The 16,821-nt window shown below is 35.8% G+C and overlaps 1 protein-coding gene across 5 annotated transcripts in view; it reads left to right on the forward strand.

Moving 5' to 3' along the window:
- NIPBL (NIPBL cohesin loading factor) overlaps positions 1 to 16,587 on the forward strand; it is a 206,111-nt gene extending 189,524 nt beyond the window's left edge. For 3 of the 5 annotated variants that reach the window (XM_086361454.1, XM_086361455.1, XM_086361458.1), the window contains 9 exons: positions 822 to 995; positions 1,359 to 1,549; positions 3,420 to 3,527; positions 4,011 to 4,211; positions 7,583 to 7,729; positions 9,416 to 9,690; positions 11,569 to 11,743; positions 14,852 to 15,040; positions 15,601 to 16,587. In XM_086361454.1, coding sequence (XP_086217580.1) covers positions 822 to 995; positions 1,359 to 1,549; positions 3,420 to 3,527; positions 4,011 to 4,211; positions 7,583 to 7,729; positions 9,416 to 9,690; positions 11,569 to 11,743; positions 14,852 to 15,040; positions 15,601 to 15,966 — 1,826 coding nt within the window. In that variant the 3' untranslated portion in view covers positions 15,967 to 16,587. Of the gene's footprint in view, positions 1 to 821; positions 996 to 1,358; positions 1,550 to 3,419; positions 3,528 to 4,010; positions 4,212 to 7,582; positions 7,730 to 9,415; positions 9,691 to 11,568; positions 11,744 to 14,851; positions 15,082 to 15,600 lie in introns of all 5 variants that reach the window. The other 2 variants (XM_086361456.1, XM_086361457.1) reach the window with 1 other exon arrangement.
- The last annotated feature ends 234 nt before the right edge of the window (positions 16,588 to 16,821 follow it).

Consider the following 16,821-nt stretch of genomic DNA (forward strand, 5'->3'; position numbering starts at 1 on the left):
AGTGCCTTTAGACCAGTTAATAAAAGTTGCCTGGGCCATTGTTATCCTGTGTCACCTTGGGCTAGTTATCTGATCACTCTATGCTTTGAATTTAGTTTGTTATTTGGCATCCATAATATTTGCTCTCATCAAAGATCTTCGTTTCATCTCATAAATATGCATTTTGTATAAATAAACATGGGTAATACTATTTTGGGTAATAAATATGGGTAATTTGTGATTATAGAATTCAACATTGTGGCTTCATTATAACAACATATAGAAATAGATACAAGATTTTTAGCTTTATTTTAGAAGTACTTCATTTCATCAGATGAATATATTTTAATAGCACCAAGGTTAGTACCTTCCACTAGGGATCTAAAAAGGCACACATTACCTCTTAAATCCTGAAAATATCCCCTTGAGGTAGGTGGGTGGTAAATATTATTGTCCCCATTTTACAGATGGAGAATTGAGGCACAGAGAGATTATGTGACTCACCCAAGGTCACACTACAAGTCAGTGGTGGAGCCAGGAATAGAACCCAAGACTCCTGACTCCTAGTCCACTCCCTTAGCCACTAGGCCCTGCTCCCTCCTCAAGGTTTCCTCTTGAGTGAAATTCTCCTTTGAAATGCAATTTCTTGTTTTTAATTCATGGGGGAAGAAGTACCTGCTCTAATACTTCTCTAGGTAAGGCCACCAGCATATTCTTCCAGTCATTTTAAGTTTTAATTTTTGAAATAAGATACTCTTTATATACTTTATCAACATTTTCAATAAATGTTATATTTAATTTTAATATATCAAGAGAATTTTTGTTTTTTTCATCTTCTTTAGGATTTGCCTTTATTCAGCACCCAAGTCTAATGTTTGAGCAAGAGGTGAAAAATCTATACAATAATATTTTATCTGATAAAAACTCCTCAGTAAATTTAAAAATACAAGTGTTAAAAAACCTCCAGACCTACCTACAAGAAGAAGATACACGTATGCAGCAGGCAGATAGAGACTGTAAGTGAAAATATATTTTCAAATTTCACAGTGGGGCTGCAGTTAGCATACTGTGTGACTCTTTTTTAATCCAGATACCTGCTTACCCTATATTAGATAAAGGAGTTGAGTTAAAGAAGATACTTCATAAACTCCCTAAAGTAGTTTATAAATTGAATGTGCATGCAGACTTTAACATTTTGACAGAGGGAAAGGGATTATACTTTCTCATCATGTTCTCCAAGGGGTCTCTAACAGACCTAAAAAAATTTAAAAATTAAGGACCAATGAGTCAGCTGTCACATTTTGTGCTTTTGTGACTTAATTTAGAATAGTTAGTAAAGTTAATATACATATTCTTAGTATGTTTACTTCCTTTTGTAGGGAAGAAGGTTGCAAAACAGGAAGATTTGAAAGAAATGGGTGATGTTTCCTCAGGGATGAGTAGTTCCATCATGCAGCTTTACCTCAAACAGGTGCTTGAGGCGTTTTTTCACACCCAATCAAGTGTACGCCACTTCGCCCTCAATGTCATTGCATTGACTCTAAACCAAGGTCTTATTCATCCAGTTCAGGTAAGTATGTTTTACAGCAATAGCACTTACGGAAGGAGCCAAGAATTTGTTGCCACTTGAAGACATTGTGATTAGAAAATAAGTAGTTCTTTATTCCTCTTAGTTGTCAATTTCGGGGGTGAGGGGGACCATCCAAAACTCTTAGGAATCCAAGTTTTAGTCCATCTTTTAGGTTGTTTTTAACTGCAAAGTACATATATATTCATAATGTTGATTCTATTATACAAACTTTATATTTGCACAGTATGTACTCAGTATTACTTCTTCTAAGTAGGGATAATAGATTTGATTTAATTCACGTTGACGCTTACCTCTAAAATCCAACAACAGCGTGTAATATAAATGGAGTTAAGGGTATAATCTATCTTAACAGTGTGGATTTTAGTCCACAGAAAAGTCACCTATATAATCTGAACTCTGTTCCTTCATCTTTAATTGGAACTAAGATCAAGCACCAAATACCTTAAAACATGGATTTGTAGACTAGATGATGTACTCAAGACATATTTGTACTACAAGGGATTGGCAGCTAATGTTTATGTTGTAGTATTCACCATCTGACACGTTCAGGAGAGTGCCATAGGCTGCAGAAGTGAATTTGTTAAATAACAGCCTGTACCCTTCAAGATTTTTATTTCGGCTGTTCTGTTTAACTTTTAAAAAATATATTCTTGATTATTATGCTGTGTTATTCTCTGTATCCTGAAACAAAACACACTAATGAATATTCAGTCTGTTCTTTGTGACTCAGGGCAGGATTACTTAATAAAATGTACAGTACTCTGTTGATACTCTTGACTATTTTAGATACTTAGGGCTCTTTGCTGATATGCTTAGTAGTCTTAGGTTTTGCTTTTATTGTATCTTTTTTTAAACTTTAAACTTTTATATTTATAAAAAATTGCAAGAGTGGCACATTAAGCCCTTCATACTCTTTACGTATATTTTGTTGCCATTTTGCCACATTTGCTTTCTCTCTGCATACACACATGAAACCATTTGATAGTAAGTTTGAGATGCCATGATTCTTTACCTCTAAATACTCAACATACATTTTTTTAAGAACAGAAACATTCTCTTATAAAACCATAATGCAGTCAATCAAATTTAGGAAATTTAACATTGATACAATAATATGTAATGTATTTTCATATTTTACAAGTTAAGCTAATAATGTTTTTTGTGAGCCTCCCCCCACCCTGCAATTCAGGGTTTGATTCTTGATGACCCATTTCATTCAGTGCTATGTCTACTTTTTTATTTGTTTGTTGCTATTTTTCTGGCTTCCTCACCTCTAATTCAGAGTCACCTAACATAGTAGTGGTGTTTCCTGACCAGTGAGTATGGCTGTTATCAGATTACTACCTATCCAGCTGTCAGACTACTGAAGCCGTATCTAAAATCAGCATAATAGGGAGGAAATTTATATTTTTCTGGTGTTGAGTATGGAAGACAAATTTTTTCACCCTTTATTTTCTTTACAAAGAAAATTCAGTCAGGCCTAAAAAATTATTGGATTATTAATTTGTAGTATATATCATACTTTTAAATGAATATTCTTAGTTTGGGAGCCCTTTTTTTTTTTTAATAAAAGAACTTTAAACTCACGTTGAAATTGCTTGAAGTTCACCACATCACTTTTTTTGTTTTTAATTTTTTGCTGATGCTCCAGTGCTTTTTTACTTTTAGCTAAATCTAAGGGCAGATTAATAAATTTTAAAAGAATACTAAAACATGGCATTCATTTATAGGAAAGCCAGTGAGCTAAATTCATATGTCCCAGATATATAGCAAGTTTTAATATACGTCAAGATACATATAGAGCTTTTACTACTATGATGTCTCATGAATTCTTTATTTTTATTTCCAGTGTGTGCCGTATTTAATTGCTATGGGCACAGACCCAGAACCAGCTATGCGGAACAAGGCTGATCAGCAGCTTGTGGAAATAGACAAAAAATATGCTGGATTCATTCACGTATGTATTTTTAAATTGTGCAGCCTAAATTTAAATATTGTTCTTTGGTAAACCATTTCTTTGGCAAATGTCCTACCCAGATTCATATTCGAATAAAATATTTTGCTTACTAATTACTTCAAAACATGAATCTAAGTTTGTCCCCCAAGGTGTTTATTCTTTTTAAAATTAACTCTCTAAGACTGAGCTGGAAGTAACAGTATAGCATGCACTCTGGATGAAACCAGGATGCATGGGTTCTAGTGCCTACTGTGTATCTTGGCAGTGATGGCTCCTCTGGGTCTCCACTTTTTTCTTCTATAAAAATGAGCAGATTACAATAGATGATCTCTAATATTCCTTCCAGTGCTTGCATTCTATGCTTTTTATTATTTTAAATAAAACCAAATTATAAACTTCACCTCTAACTATAATGCTCAAATTTATATTTTTAATTTGGCTCTTTTAATTTCTGTGACAAAAACAAGGCTTTATTGATTTCAGATGAAAGCAGTGGCTGGCATGAAGATGTCTTACCAGGTACAACAGGCAATCAACACGTGCCTAAAAGATCCTGTAAGGGGTTTCCGGCAGGACGAGTCCTCCAGTGCTTTGTGTTCACACCTTTACTCCATGATCCGTGGAAACCGCCAGCACAGACGCGCCTTTCTGATTTCTTTACTCAACCTCTTTGATGACACAGCAGTAAGCATTAAAAACTTCTTATTTTAAGAAGATAAATGTTCTATAAATTGTGTGCCTAAAGTAGTCAACATTTTAAAAATATTATCATTTTAATAAATAATAGTGACTATCTTAAATGTGTTTATTTAGGTCTGTGTTAACTACATTGTATTGAAGAGGAAGTTTAGCATGAAAATAAAATGAGGGATAAAGTATAATTTTGTCTCCATACTGAGTATGTTACAGACTTGATGGGAGTTCCTTTAAGCATGCTTTCACATAAACTATGTTACTAAACTGTCACTTCTCGAGGTGGGTGGATGGATGGATAGATAGATAAAGTGAAATTCCACTTGTTTATATCAGACTCGAACCTTTTAGAGTAACTGTCCTGGGTTTTAGGCTGTTGAGATCCTTGCTTGTTCAACCTGACCTCGTTTAATGAAAAGCCCACTTTTGTGTAATTACAGTTTTGATCCTTTAGGAGCTATTGCACAAGTTGCATTGGCCAAGACTATAAGGCAGGAAAATAAAATATCCCATTCTTTAATTTTACCTCTGAATGTTTTCATTCATTTTACAACAGTATTCAGCATACGCGTTATGGTAGCCATTGTGCTAGAAGATGAAGATGTGGTATCTTTCCACATAGAACCAGTTCTTGTGTGAAGCTTTAAAAATAAAAATTTTTTTTCATATTTTAATCACTTGACTTTGTTGCTGTTCCGACACCAGATTATTTCAGTGAAGTAAAATTAAAATTATGTGTTGGTCGCTCAGTCGTGTCCGACTCTTTGCAACCCCATAGACTGTAGCCCACCAGGCTCCTCTGTCCATGGAATTCACCAGGCAAGAATACTGGAGTGGGTTGCCATGCCCTTCTCCAAGGGATCTAAAAGTTACCAGAATACAGATGCCTTATTAGACCTTTTCTTTTTAAATAGTACATGAAATTTTTGGTTGTATTATCTAACAAATAAATATAATACCCTTCTATTTTAGAAACGCTTGGAATATAATTTAATCATCATCAGGACTGTCACCAGTATTAAGCTTTCATTGTGTGTAAGAGGTTTAGATAGGAGTACATAATGATAAGATAAGGTGCTCTTGTCATCATTGGATCTTGCTTCCTGTAAGACAGCGGTTAACATTAGCATAGTCTGAGTCCCAGATGGTTTGTATTTGTATCGCCCTTTCTCTTGGGCTTCCCTGGTGGCTCAGATAGTAAAGCATCTGTCTACAATGTGGGAGACCCGGGTTCGATCCCTGGGTTGGAAAGATCCCCTGGAGAAGGAAATGGCAATCCACTCCAGTCTTTCTCTTCTTCTTGAGCTTCATTCCTACATGATTGCATTGCTTGCTGTATGTCATTAGCTGGATGTTCTGTCACCCCAGCATGTAACATGCTAAATTGGAAATCTAGTTTTCATAATACAGTGCTTTCTTCTGACTACCTCCAACAGAAGATGTCAGAGGAGAAACAAATTACTGAAGATGTAGGGGAATAAGATGGATCTACTATTTAAGACAGAGCAGGTGTAAAAACATAAATAAAGGTACAAAGATAAGAATGGGTGGGAAATAATGAATAGATTCATTATTTAGACCAGCAAGGTCATAGTGAGACATGGTTTATGGAGGATCTTCGGTAATAGCTCAGCTGGTAAAAAATCCGCCTGCAGTGCAGGAGCCTGTGTTCACACCGAAGGTAATAAGGGATTGAGTTCTTATGATGAGAGTTGGAAGGAAAAGAATGGATGGAAGGAAAGAAGAAACACTGAGGAAGGAATAAATTATATGAGACATTGTGAGAAGAGTCAAAGGATAACTGGAATATTTTTGTCCTGTTGTTGAGTCCCCTAGTCATGTCCACCCCTTTGCAGCCCCATGGACTGCAGATGCTAGGCCTCTCTGTCCCTCACCATCTCCCGAATTTGCCCAAGTCCATGTCCATTGCATCGTTGATGCCATGCAGCCATCTCATCCTTTGATGCCCTCCATCTTTCCCAGCATCAGGGACTTTTCCAATGAGTCAGCTGTTCACATCAGATGACAAAAATACAGCTTCAGCATCAGTCCTCCCAATGAGTATTTAGGATTGATTTCCCTTAAGATTGACTGGTTTGATCTCCTTGTAGTCCGAGGGACTCTCAGGGCTTCTAAGCACACAAAAAATAGAATGTTGCTAAAAGCAGTTTGAAAAGGAGTTGGTTTGAGAAGGAAATAGAAGAGGAATAGTCAAAGAGCTAGGAAGAGAAAACTAAGGAAAAAGGTTTCAGGGAGGCGAGGGTGGTTGTCTGTATTTTCCCAACTTTAACATGTACATATTGATACATATTTAAAAATAAAAAATAGAGTGGGAGTTTCATGAATACTAATAGCAAGTTCATTCCATCTGTCCTTTGGGATTTTTTGTTGTTTGCTACCACTGATATGGCATTTTATGTTGTTTGGGCAGCAGGATAAGGGAGATGGTAGGAAGGTGTGTTTGGGGAGGGATTTTAGGGAAGCGTTTGACCATGCTTCAGGCGATGCGGAATCTTAGTTCCCCAAACAGGGATTAAACCCCTGCCCCCTTGCAGTGTAAGCACAGTGTCTTAACCACCAAACCACCTGGGAAGTACCTGGAAGTAGTGTTTTTAATGGCCTGTTTTTTTTTTTTTTAAAGCTATAAGTATTTTTAAAGGAATTTAAATATTAACATGTCTTTCTGTTTATATTCCGTATGATCATGAAGTTCTGAAAAAAAGTCTCTGTTACTTCTTTTAAAAGCAAACAAGTATTAGTAACCATAATTTGCCAACATCAGAGTTTTTATGGTGTGAATCTTTGGCAACTCTGTCAGAATGACTCTGATATTTTAAATTATACACACACAGGAAACTGACAATTATTTTAAGAGTACATGAACTTGGATTTTTTTAATCCACATGTTTGAACTATAATTATTACCTCTTACTTTTGAAGACTGTGTGTAACTGATCTCTCCATATGGGTTAAACTTTTAGAGGCACAATGATAAATAATCATGAATTCATATGTGTACTTTCTGATGTGGTATGGATTTATCGTAAAGATTCTATATACTCTATAAGAAAACTTCTGGGACTTCCACTTGGGTGCACTGAAAAAACATTCACCTCTTCCCTTTTTAAGGTACCATGGTTTAAGTCATTAGGATATCTGTTAAAATGGATTTAAGATTATTCTGTAAAATCCATTTCTCTTCTGCTTCCTCCTTCATCTTCCTTCTTTCTCTCCCTGTCCCTTCCTTTCTGAAACATTAGCTGAGGTGAAAGTACCCTGTAATATTTTTCCTAAAAAGGTTTTTATGATGGATTTCTGGATTATCTACTAAATGTGTACTTTTTTTTTTTTTTAATTTACAGAAAACAGAAGTGAATATGCTCTTGTATATAGCAGACAATCTAGCCTGTTTTCCATACCAGACACAGGAAGAGCCGTTGTTTATAATGCATCATATAGACATTACACTCTCTGTTTCTGGTAGTAACCTACTGCAGTCATTCAAGGAGGTAAGTTACACACATTGCTATTCTTAATGCATCTTTCAGAATGCAGGCACGCTATTTTCACTGTTTTGTTTCTCATTGTTCTTTTTATTGTTTTCACAGGTATATAAAACCTTGGTAAATAAACTTACTGAAATCTAAATAGTGCTTGAGTTGGAGAGAGGAAATGAGTTGCCATTTCATTTCCATTAAGAAAGTTCTTAAAACCATTTCATTCCAGATCATTTAGGTGAAATTTATACATGCACATACTTACGTGCATGCACACGTGTGCACACACACACACACATGCATGCATGCATACGTGGATTGTTCTGTTGATAAGCCATCCCATGTCTTTATTTCTCCCACTTTAAGCACTGACCTTAAATGTTCACTGTCCATTCATATATTCATTTAAACCTCATTTTAAAAACTCCTTGCTCTTTTATAAATCTGAAAATACTGTAGATAACACTAGTACACTTGAAGAGATACAGATATGAATATAAATAGCTTACTTACAAGGAACACAGAAAATTTATACTATTGATCTCCTTATCCCTGAACACCAGAATCATTGGTGTATTGTATGCCCAAAATCTTTACTAAGTTTTTTGTTGTGAACTTTATATCTTTTCTTTCATGGTTTTTAAGAAGAAAATATAGTTGGTTTAATTGTAAAAGCAACTGGTGTAGCCCTGGGAATACAGTAGGTGCACTCAGTAATTTACATTATTTTAAATTAGTTGGAATATTTTCATGTACCTGATGATACAAGTAAATATTCTCATTTTATAGTATCATTGTGCCCAAAACTCAGCCTGGTCAAACTCATAAATCAGGGAGATTATTTTAATACCTAAAAGTTAGAATTACAGAGGTATCTGAACCCTACTTGAAGTGCAGACCAGAACCAGTAGCACCAGCCTCACCTGAGAGCTTGTTAGACGTGTAGAACCTTAGGTCCCACCCTAGACCTGCTGACACAGTGTTTGCATTGTTAATAAAATGCCTAGGTGTTTAATATGCACATTGAAGTTTAAGAGGTTAATAATTTCCCAGGAACTTGATCCATCATGTTATCTTATTTTACTTCATTAACTGTTGTAAATATACTTGTTCATGTTTCTCCTGTTTTATTTCTTAACAGCTATATTTTGAATAGCTTTGTAATCTTTTCCACCTCTGGAAACCAGTTGGCTTTCTTTTAAAAAGCTAACGGTTTCATAAAGTACAAAGAAACAATTTAATTTTTTAAGAAAAACTGCATGTTATCTTGCTGAAAAGTTCTTAAATGGGAGAGTTTAAAAGAACGTGGGGGAATTCAAGACCTATTATATTTTCCTCAGTTAAATTATAATTACTTCTTTTCCTCTGTAATGGCTTACCTATATACCAAATTGTTACTTCTATAATTTATCTTTCATTGCTATCATATAAGAAAATTCTTTCCCTTGGAATGATATTCCAGAAGGGTTTAGGGAGGGTGGCACAGTAGTTGGAGGAGCGGATTTTATTTAGTCTTAGAACATTATTTTCTCCCTAAGGGTTACAACCCCAGTTGTTTACAGAAAGTCAGAGAGTTTTGATATATGAAACACTAAATTGCGGATACTTTTGAAGCTGTTGAAGGGAGCATATGTATAGTTCTTAGTGGTATTTTCATTTTATTATTTTTTAGACAGAATAATTTTCTCTTTTTTTCAGTCCATGGTAAAAGACAAAAGGAAAGAGAGAAAATCATCTCCTGGTAAGGAAAATGAGTCAAGCGAGAGTGAAGAAGAAGTCTCTAGGCCTCGAAAGTCACGGAAACGTGTAGATTCGGATTCAGATTCGGATTCAGAAGATGATATAAATTCGGTGATGAAATGTTTGCCAGAAAATTCAGCTCCTTTAATTGAGTTTGCAAATGTCTCCCAGGGTATTTTATTGCTTCTGATGTTAAAGCAACATTTGAAGAATCTCTGTGGATTTTCTGATAGGTAAGATTATATAAGCGGTGAAAGAAAAACTTGCTGTCTTCAAATAATGAAGAAATATGAAACTCAGTTTTGATTGCATGCTGAATATTAAAAATGCTCCTTTTTTATAAAAAGGAGTTTGTTCCTTTTAACTGCTATATAGTGTTTTTGTTGTACAATATACTATAATTTGTACATTCTGTTATTGAAGAGAGGAAAGCTATATTCTTCTATTTGGAGATAATGCATCATAAATTAAAAGACTTATTATGTTGGCTTCCCTAAAAAGATATTAGAGAATTAGGCTAACCCCAAAAATAGATGGCAGGGACTTCCCAGGTGGTCCAGTGGCTAAGACTCTGCACTCCCAATGCAGGAGGCCTGGGTTTGATCCTTTGTCAGGGAAGTAGATCCCACATGCCACAACCAAGACCCAGCACAGCAAAATAAATAAAATCAATAAAAGTAAATATTAAAAAAAATAGATGGCAAATTCAAGTTTTTAAAGAGCTATGAATGAAGAATAAATAGATGCAGACCAGCTAGGCTGCTATGAATGAAGAATAAATAGATGCAGACCAGCTAGGCTAAGTTCTAACAGGATCCAGTAGTCTTTAATGTACACTATCAAGGTAAGAGATAGAAAAGTACTAATAACTTTGAATGCGCTATAATTTTATTCATCATCAATCACTACACTGCTTGTACCCGTGGAATTTTGGACATTTTTCACATTCATTGAATCCTTATGAAGTTAAATGTTCATAGGGACAGATAACGAAATGAATAAAGTGGACCCCGGATAGGTCACTGGCAAAATGAACACATTTGGGGTTCAGATATTCATCAGCTTGTTGCCATGGGAGAAAGTGGGAACAATGTGGCCAGAGCTTCCATTTTTTTCAAGGGAAACTAGAAAATCCAGATTTTAATGAGAAATACCTTGATGTTAAATGTTGGCAACTGTAGGACCTACTGTGTTATATTGCGCTTCACAGATACTACATTTTATACAGATTGAAGGTTTGTGGCTGTCTCGCTTCACACAAGTCTGTTGGCTCCATTTTTCCAACAGCACTTGTTCCCTTTGTGTGTCTCACATTTTGTAGTTATTCAACAATATTTAAATATTTTTCATTGTTATTTTTATGGTGATCTTTGATCAGTCATCTTCAATGTTATGATTGCCAAAAGATTACAATTCACTGAAGACTCATGATACTTTTTAGCAATAAAGTATTTTTTAATTAAGATATATACGATTTTCAACATAATGCTGTTGCACACTTTAAATAGACTACAGTACGTTGTAAAGGTAACCTTTATATTCATTGGGAAACAAAAAATTGGGTTCACTTTATTGCAATAATTGCTTTATTGCAATGGTCTGGAACCAAACCCGTAATGTCTCCAAGGTATTGCCTGTAATTCAAAATAATTTAAAACCTTGTAAAATCTTGGGGCAGTGCTAAGGAGATGGAAAGATTTTGAAATAGAGTTGTTAATAATATGAAGCAGGTTTGTAAACAATCATTCTGGCTGTGTAGAGAATGAAAAATCTTAGAGAAGGTAAACCAGTTAGGTAGTACTGAGTAATTATATTAAAACTGCCCTACAGTCACAATCATGGTACTAAAAAATGGACATGAGAAGCTACTTTGATTTAAAGGATGCCTCGATTCAAGACAAGTACTGAGGAAAACAGGAGAATATTACTCTTTAATCTTTGATTTTGTGTCTTTACTTCCCTTTTAAAATTTATTTTGTATACAGTTTCACTGGTTAAAATCTATATGACAAAAAGTTTAATTATAAGTAAATAAAACTTAACTAGAATCCATTTAAATGTAAATGTCTGAAAAAAATTTTTACATTAATGGTTTTATTTTCCTAAAACAGTAAAATTCAGAAATACTCTCCATCCGAATCTGCAAAAGTGTATGATAAAGCGATAAACCGGAAAACAGGAGTTCATTTTCATCCCAAGCAAACACTGGACTTCCTGCGGAGTGATATGGCTAATTCCAAAATCACTGAAGATGTGAAGAGGAGTATAGTAAAACAGTACCTAGATGTGAGTAGTAAAACCAAAATATATTTCATTTTGATAATGACTTTTTTAAATGTGAATGCTTTTGAGAGGGCTACCGTCTTTAGCCATTTCTGTTCCTCTTCCTTCTGGCAATCAATATCACAACTTTTTCATGTTTTCTTACAGAAGAAGTACAAGTATATAAATATACACACACATACGTATATATATGTATATATATACCCATTTAATAAGTGTGTATGTGAGTGTATTAATTATGCTTTTAAAATGTCTTTAAGAATAGGCAAATGCAGGGAATTCCCTGGTGGTCCAGTGGTTAAGACTCCACACCTTCACTGCTGAGGGCTCAGGGTTCGATCCCTGGTCAGGGAACTTAGATCCTGAAAGCCATGTGGAGCATCTGGGAAAAAAAATAAGGGGGGCAGATTCAGAAAATAGAACCGAAGTTTGCAGGGCCTGTGGGGAGGGAGGAATCAGATCAGACCAGTCGCTCAGTTGTGTCCAACTCTTTGCGACGCCATGAATCGCGCAACGCCAGGCCTCCCTGTCCATCACCAACTCCCAGAGTTCACTGAGACTCATATCCATCGAGTCAGTGATGCCATCCAGCTATCTCATCCTCTGTCGTCCCCTTCTCTTGCCCCCAATCGCTCCCAGCATCAGAGTCTTTTCCAATGAGTCAACTCTTCTCATGAGGTGGCCAAAGTACTGGAGTTTCAGCTTTAGCATCATTCCTTCCAAAGAAATCCCAGGGCTGCTCTCCTTCAGAATGGACTGGTTGGATCTCCTTGCAGTCCAAGAGACTCTCAAGAGTCTTCTCCAACACCACAGTTCAAAAGCATCAATTCTTCGGTGCTCGGCCTTCTTCACAGTCCAACTCTCACGTCCATACATGACCACAGGAAAAACCATAGCCTTGACTAGATGAACCTTTGTTGGCAAAGTAATGTCTCTGCTTTTGAATATGCTATCTAGGTTGGTCATAACTTTCCTTCCAAGGAGTAAGCGTCTTTTAATTTCATGGCTGCAGTCACCATCTGCAGTGATTTTGGACCCCAGAAAAATAAAGTTGGACACTGTTTCCACTGTTTCCCCATCTATTTCCCATGAAGTGATGGGACCTGATGCCATGATCTTCATTTTCTGAATGTTGAGCTTTAAGCCAACTTTTTCACTCTCCACTTTCACCTTCATCAAGAGGCTTTTTAGTTCCTCTTCACTTTCTGCCATGAGGGTGGTGTCATCTGCATATCTGAGGTTATTGATACTTCTCCCGGCAATCTTGATTCCAGCTGTGTTTCTTCCAGTCCAGCATTTCTCATGTTTGTACTCTGCATATAAGTTAAATAAACAGGGTGACAATATACAGCCTTGTTGTACTTCTTTTCCTATTTGGAACCAGTCTGTTGTTCCATGTCCAGTTCTAACTGTTGCTTCCTGACCTGCATACAGGTTTCTCAAGAGGCAGATCAGATGGTCTGGTATTCCCATCTCTTTCAGAATTTTCCACAGATTATTGTGATCCACACAGTCAAAGGCTTTGGCATAGTCAATAAAGCAGAAATAGATGTTTTTCTGGAACTCTCTTGCTTTTTGCATGATCCAGCAGATGTTGGCAATTTGATCTCTGGTTCCTCTGCCTTTTCTAAAACCAACTTGAACATCAGAAAGTTCACGGTTCACGTGTTGCTGAAGCCTGGCTTGGAGAATTTTGAGCATTACTTTACTAGCGTGTGAGATGAGTACAATTGTGGGGTAGTTTGAGCATTCTTTGGCATTGCCTTTCTTTGGGATTGGAATGAAAACAGACCTTTTCCAGTCCTGTGGCCACTGCTGAGTTTTCCAAATTTGCTGGCATATTGAGTGTGACACTTTCACAGCATCATCTTTCAGGATTTGGAATAGCTCAACTGGAATTCTATCACCTCCACTAGATTTGTTCTAGTGATGCTTTCTAAGGCCCACTTGACTTCACATTCCAGGATGTCTGGCTCTAGGTCAGTGATCACACCATCGTGATTATCTGGGTCGTGAAGATCTTTTTTGTACAGTTCTGTGTATTTTTGCCATCTCTTCTTAATATCTTCTGCTTCTGTTAGGTTCATACCATTTCTGTCCTTTATCGAGCCCATCCTTGCATGAAATGTTCCTTTGGTATCTCTGATTTTCTTGAAGAGATCTCTAGTCTTTCCCCTTCTGTTGTTTTCCTCTATTTCTTTGCATTGATCGCTGAAGAAGGCTTTCTTATCTCTTCTTGCTATTCTTTGGAACTCTGCATTCAGATGTTTATATCTTTCCTTTTCTCCTTTGCTTTTGGCTTCTCTTCTTTTCACAGGTATTTGTAAGGGAGGAATGGGGAGTATTAAATGGGTACAGATTGAGTTTCTTTTGGGAATGATGTAAAAGTTTTAGAAATAATGGTAGTGATGGTTATGCAACATTTGAATATACTTCATGTGAATGACTTAAGGACTTTAAAATAAAGTGGTAAATTTTGTGTTTTACCACAATAAAATTTTTTTAATGTTTTAAAAAATGTTTTTCAAGATTGTCCTAAAAAGTAAAAATAAAGTCTTTAAATTTAATCTACTTAAAGCTGGTAGTTGAATATAACTACTCATGATTTTCTTGACTACAAATGTAAGCTACACAATGGTTTTCATATCATTCATAGACTGCAAACCTTATACTTAAATTTAGCATTTATTTTAGTTCTTTAAAGTTGTTTGACATCTTTCATTTATTCTTATATCCTCTTGGTGGAGAGCAGAAGGAGCAGAAAATGTTTAAATGTCTGTCAGGAATTAGTAATCACTGGCTGCTTGATAATTTGGATCAGTCTCAGTGACATCTTGCTTATAGGCGAAATCTGGTCAGCTGCCTGTTGGTGTAAAATAAAGTTTTATTGAAACAGCTATGCACATTCATTTCTGTATTGCATTTTAGCCTGCAGAGCCAAAAATACTTCCAATCTGGCTCTTTAGAAAAAACGTTTTCGAGCACCCAAGTTGGACAGTAGCTAAAGTCTTTCACCAAAATCAAACCACTGCCATGGAAAACATTTAGGAATTTGACAGTCTTGTTTGAAATGTTTACCTCAAATTCTAAGTTAATATCTAATTTTTGTAGTTCAAACTTCTCATGGAACATCTGGACCCTGATGAAGAGGAAGAAGAAGGGGAGGTGTCAGCCAGCACAAATGCTCGGAACAAAGCAATTACCTCGCTGCTTGGAGGAGGCAGCCCTAAAAATAATGCAGCAGCAGAGACAGAAGATGATGAAAGTGATGGGGAGGATAGAGGAGGAGGCACTTCAGGGGTGAGGCGGAGGAGGAGTCAACGTATTTCGCAGCGTATTACGTAAAATGATTTTTATGTGCTTATATATGTCAGTCTATTCAATGTACACCAAGTAATGTAATACTTATGAGAGAAAACATTTTGTAGATAGAAATTCTCTACTTACCCATTTATACATCTTTTTGTAGAAAGTTTAACATAAAAGACAATAAAAAAGAAAAAACAGAAATGAGATTTATCCAGCATAAAAGGTTATTAATTTTTCTTTGGATTGTATTAATGTGTGTTATCCTTTTTTATTGTTGCTAAATTTTATGTAGCTTTATGGTTCACATGTATATATAATTTTATATATCAATAAGAGTAAAGACACGGGTACAAATTAAGAGATACATGGTTTTACAAATATATGTTAACCCCTTGGCGCTGGCGGTCACGGTGCGTCTCATTGCCGGCAATGGAAGTGTGCTGGGATATCCCAACTCCCGGCGTCAAGGGATTAAAAGCAATAAAAACAATAATTTCACTAAAATTATTTTGTGTAACACTTGGTCTTTTTTCCCCCTCCCAATGTTTTAGTCATTGAGAAGGTCAAAACGAAATTCAGACTCTACGGAGTTGGCAGCACAGATGAATGAAAGTGTTGACGTCATGGATGTCATCGCTATTTGCTGTCCAAAGTACAAAGACCGACCACAGATTGCAAGAGTAGTACAGAAAACCAGCAGTGGCTTCAGTGTTCAGTGGATGGCAGGCTCCTACAGTGGCTCCTGGACTGAGGCTAAGCGCCGTGATGGCCGCAAACTGGTGCCTTGGGTAGACACTATTAAAGAGTCAGACATTATTTACAAAAAAATTGCTCTAACGAGTGCTAATAAGCTGACTAATAAAGTTGTTCAGACTTTACGATCCCTGTATGCCGCCAAGGATGGGACTTCCAGCTAATGAATTTGTACATGCAGCCAAATTTACAGGAGTTTTTTTTAAAGGCAGAAAAACTTGAATATCAACATTCTGGCAAAAAAAAAAAAAAAAAATCAGTTTTATGAAGAGTAAGAATGGAACCTGGGATGCAGGAACAAAAGAAGGAAATGTTGGGCAAACATTTTTGTGGGAGCTCCCTTCGCTGTTGTGCAGCAGAAACAGATTCTCAGTTCATTTTTACTCCCACTGTATTATAGTTTAACAAAAATTGTTTATATCTTGGAAAAAAAAACTTTCTGTTTAAAAATAAACAAGTGAATGTTGGAAATTAGTCTGTTAATGTTCTTAATAAAGTGTTCTTGGAGTTTAACCTAGCAGCGGATGGCTTTCTTTAGCTTAGCCCAGTTTCCAGGGAAGCATTGTTTTTTCCAGGCTGTAAAATGGCAGAATCTCCTGGATATATAATTTATTCTGTTGGAAAAAAAAAAAAGCATGCAGTATCTATGACCTATCTGCAGAAGGAGTTTTTGTAAATGTAGATTTTGATGTATTAGGTCACCCTGAAAACAATACAAGAAAAGGGATCCCCAGACTACCTGGTGGAGCGAATACTGCAATAAATTTTTTTACTTCTCTTTGTTACTTGTCTGTTTCCATTTGAATTTCTTATTGTAAAGATCTGTTTAAATCCATTTATATTATTTTGCAGTCTTTTATGTAAAATTTATTATATCACTGGTTTTCAAGACAAAACATAAAATATTGTTTATACAATTTGTATAGGCTGACTTCTGAATAATTGGTATCTATTATTTTCATTCCCATAAGAGGGTGTAAACAATTAACTCCAGGGTTTTATTGTATCCTACAATATTT

The sequence above is a fragment of the Bos grunniens genome, chromosome 20 (genome assembly GCF_055505025.1).
Source record: "Bos grunniens cultivar Pamir isolate PY7600 chromosome 20, Bosgru_T2T1.0, whole genome shotgun sequence".
Lineage (NCBI taxonomy): Eukaryota > Metazoa > Chordata > Mammalia > Artiodactyla > Bovidae > Bos > Bos grunniens.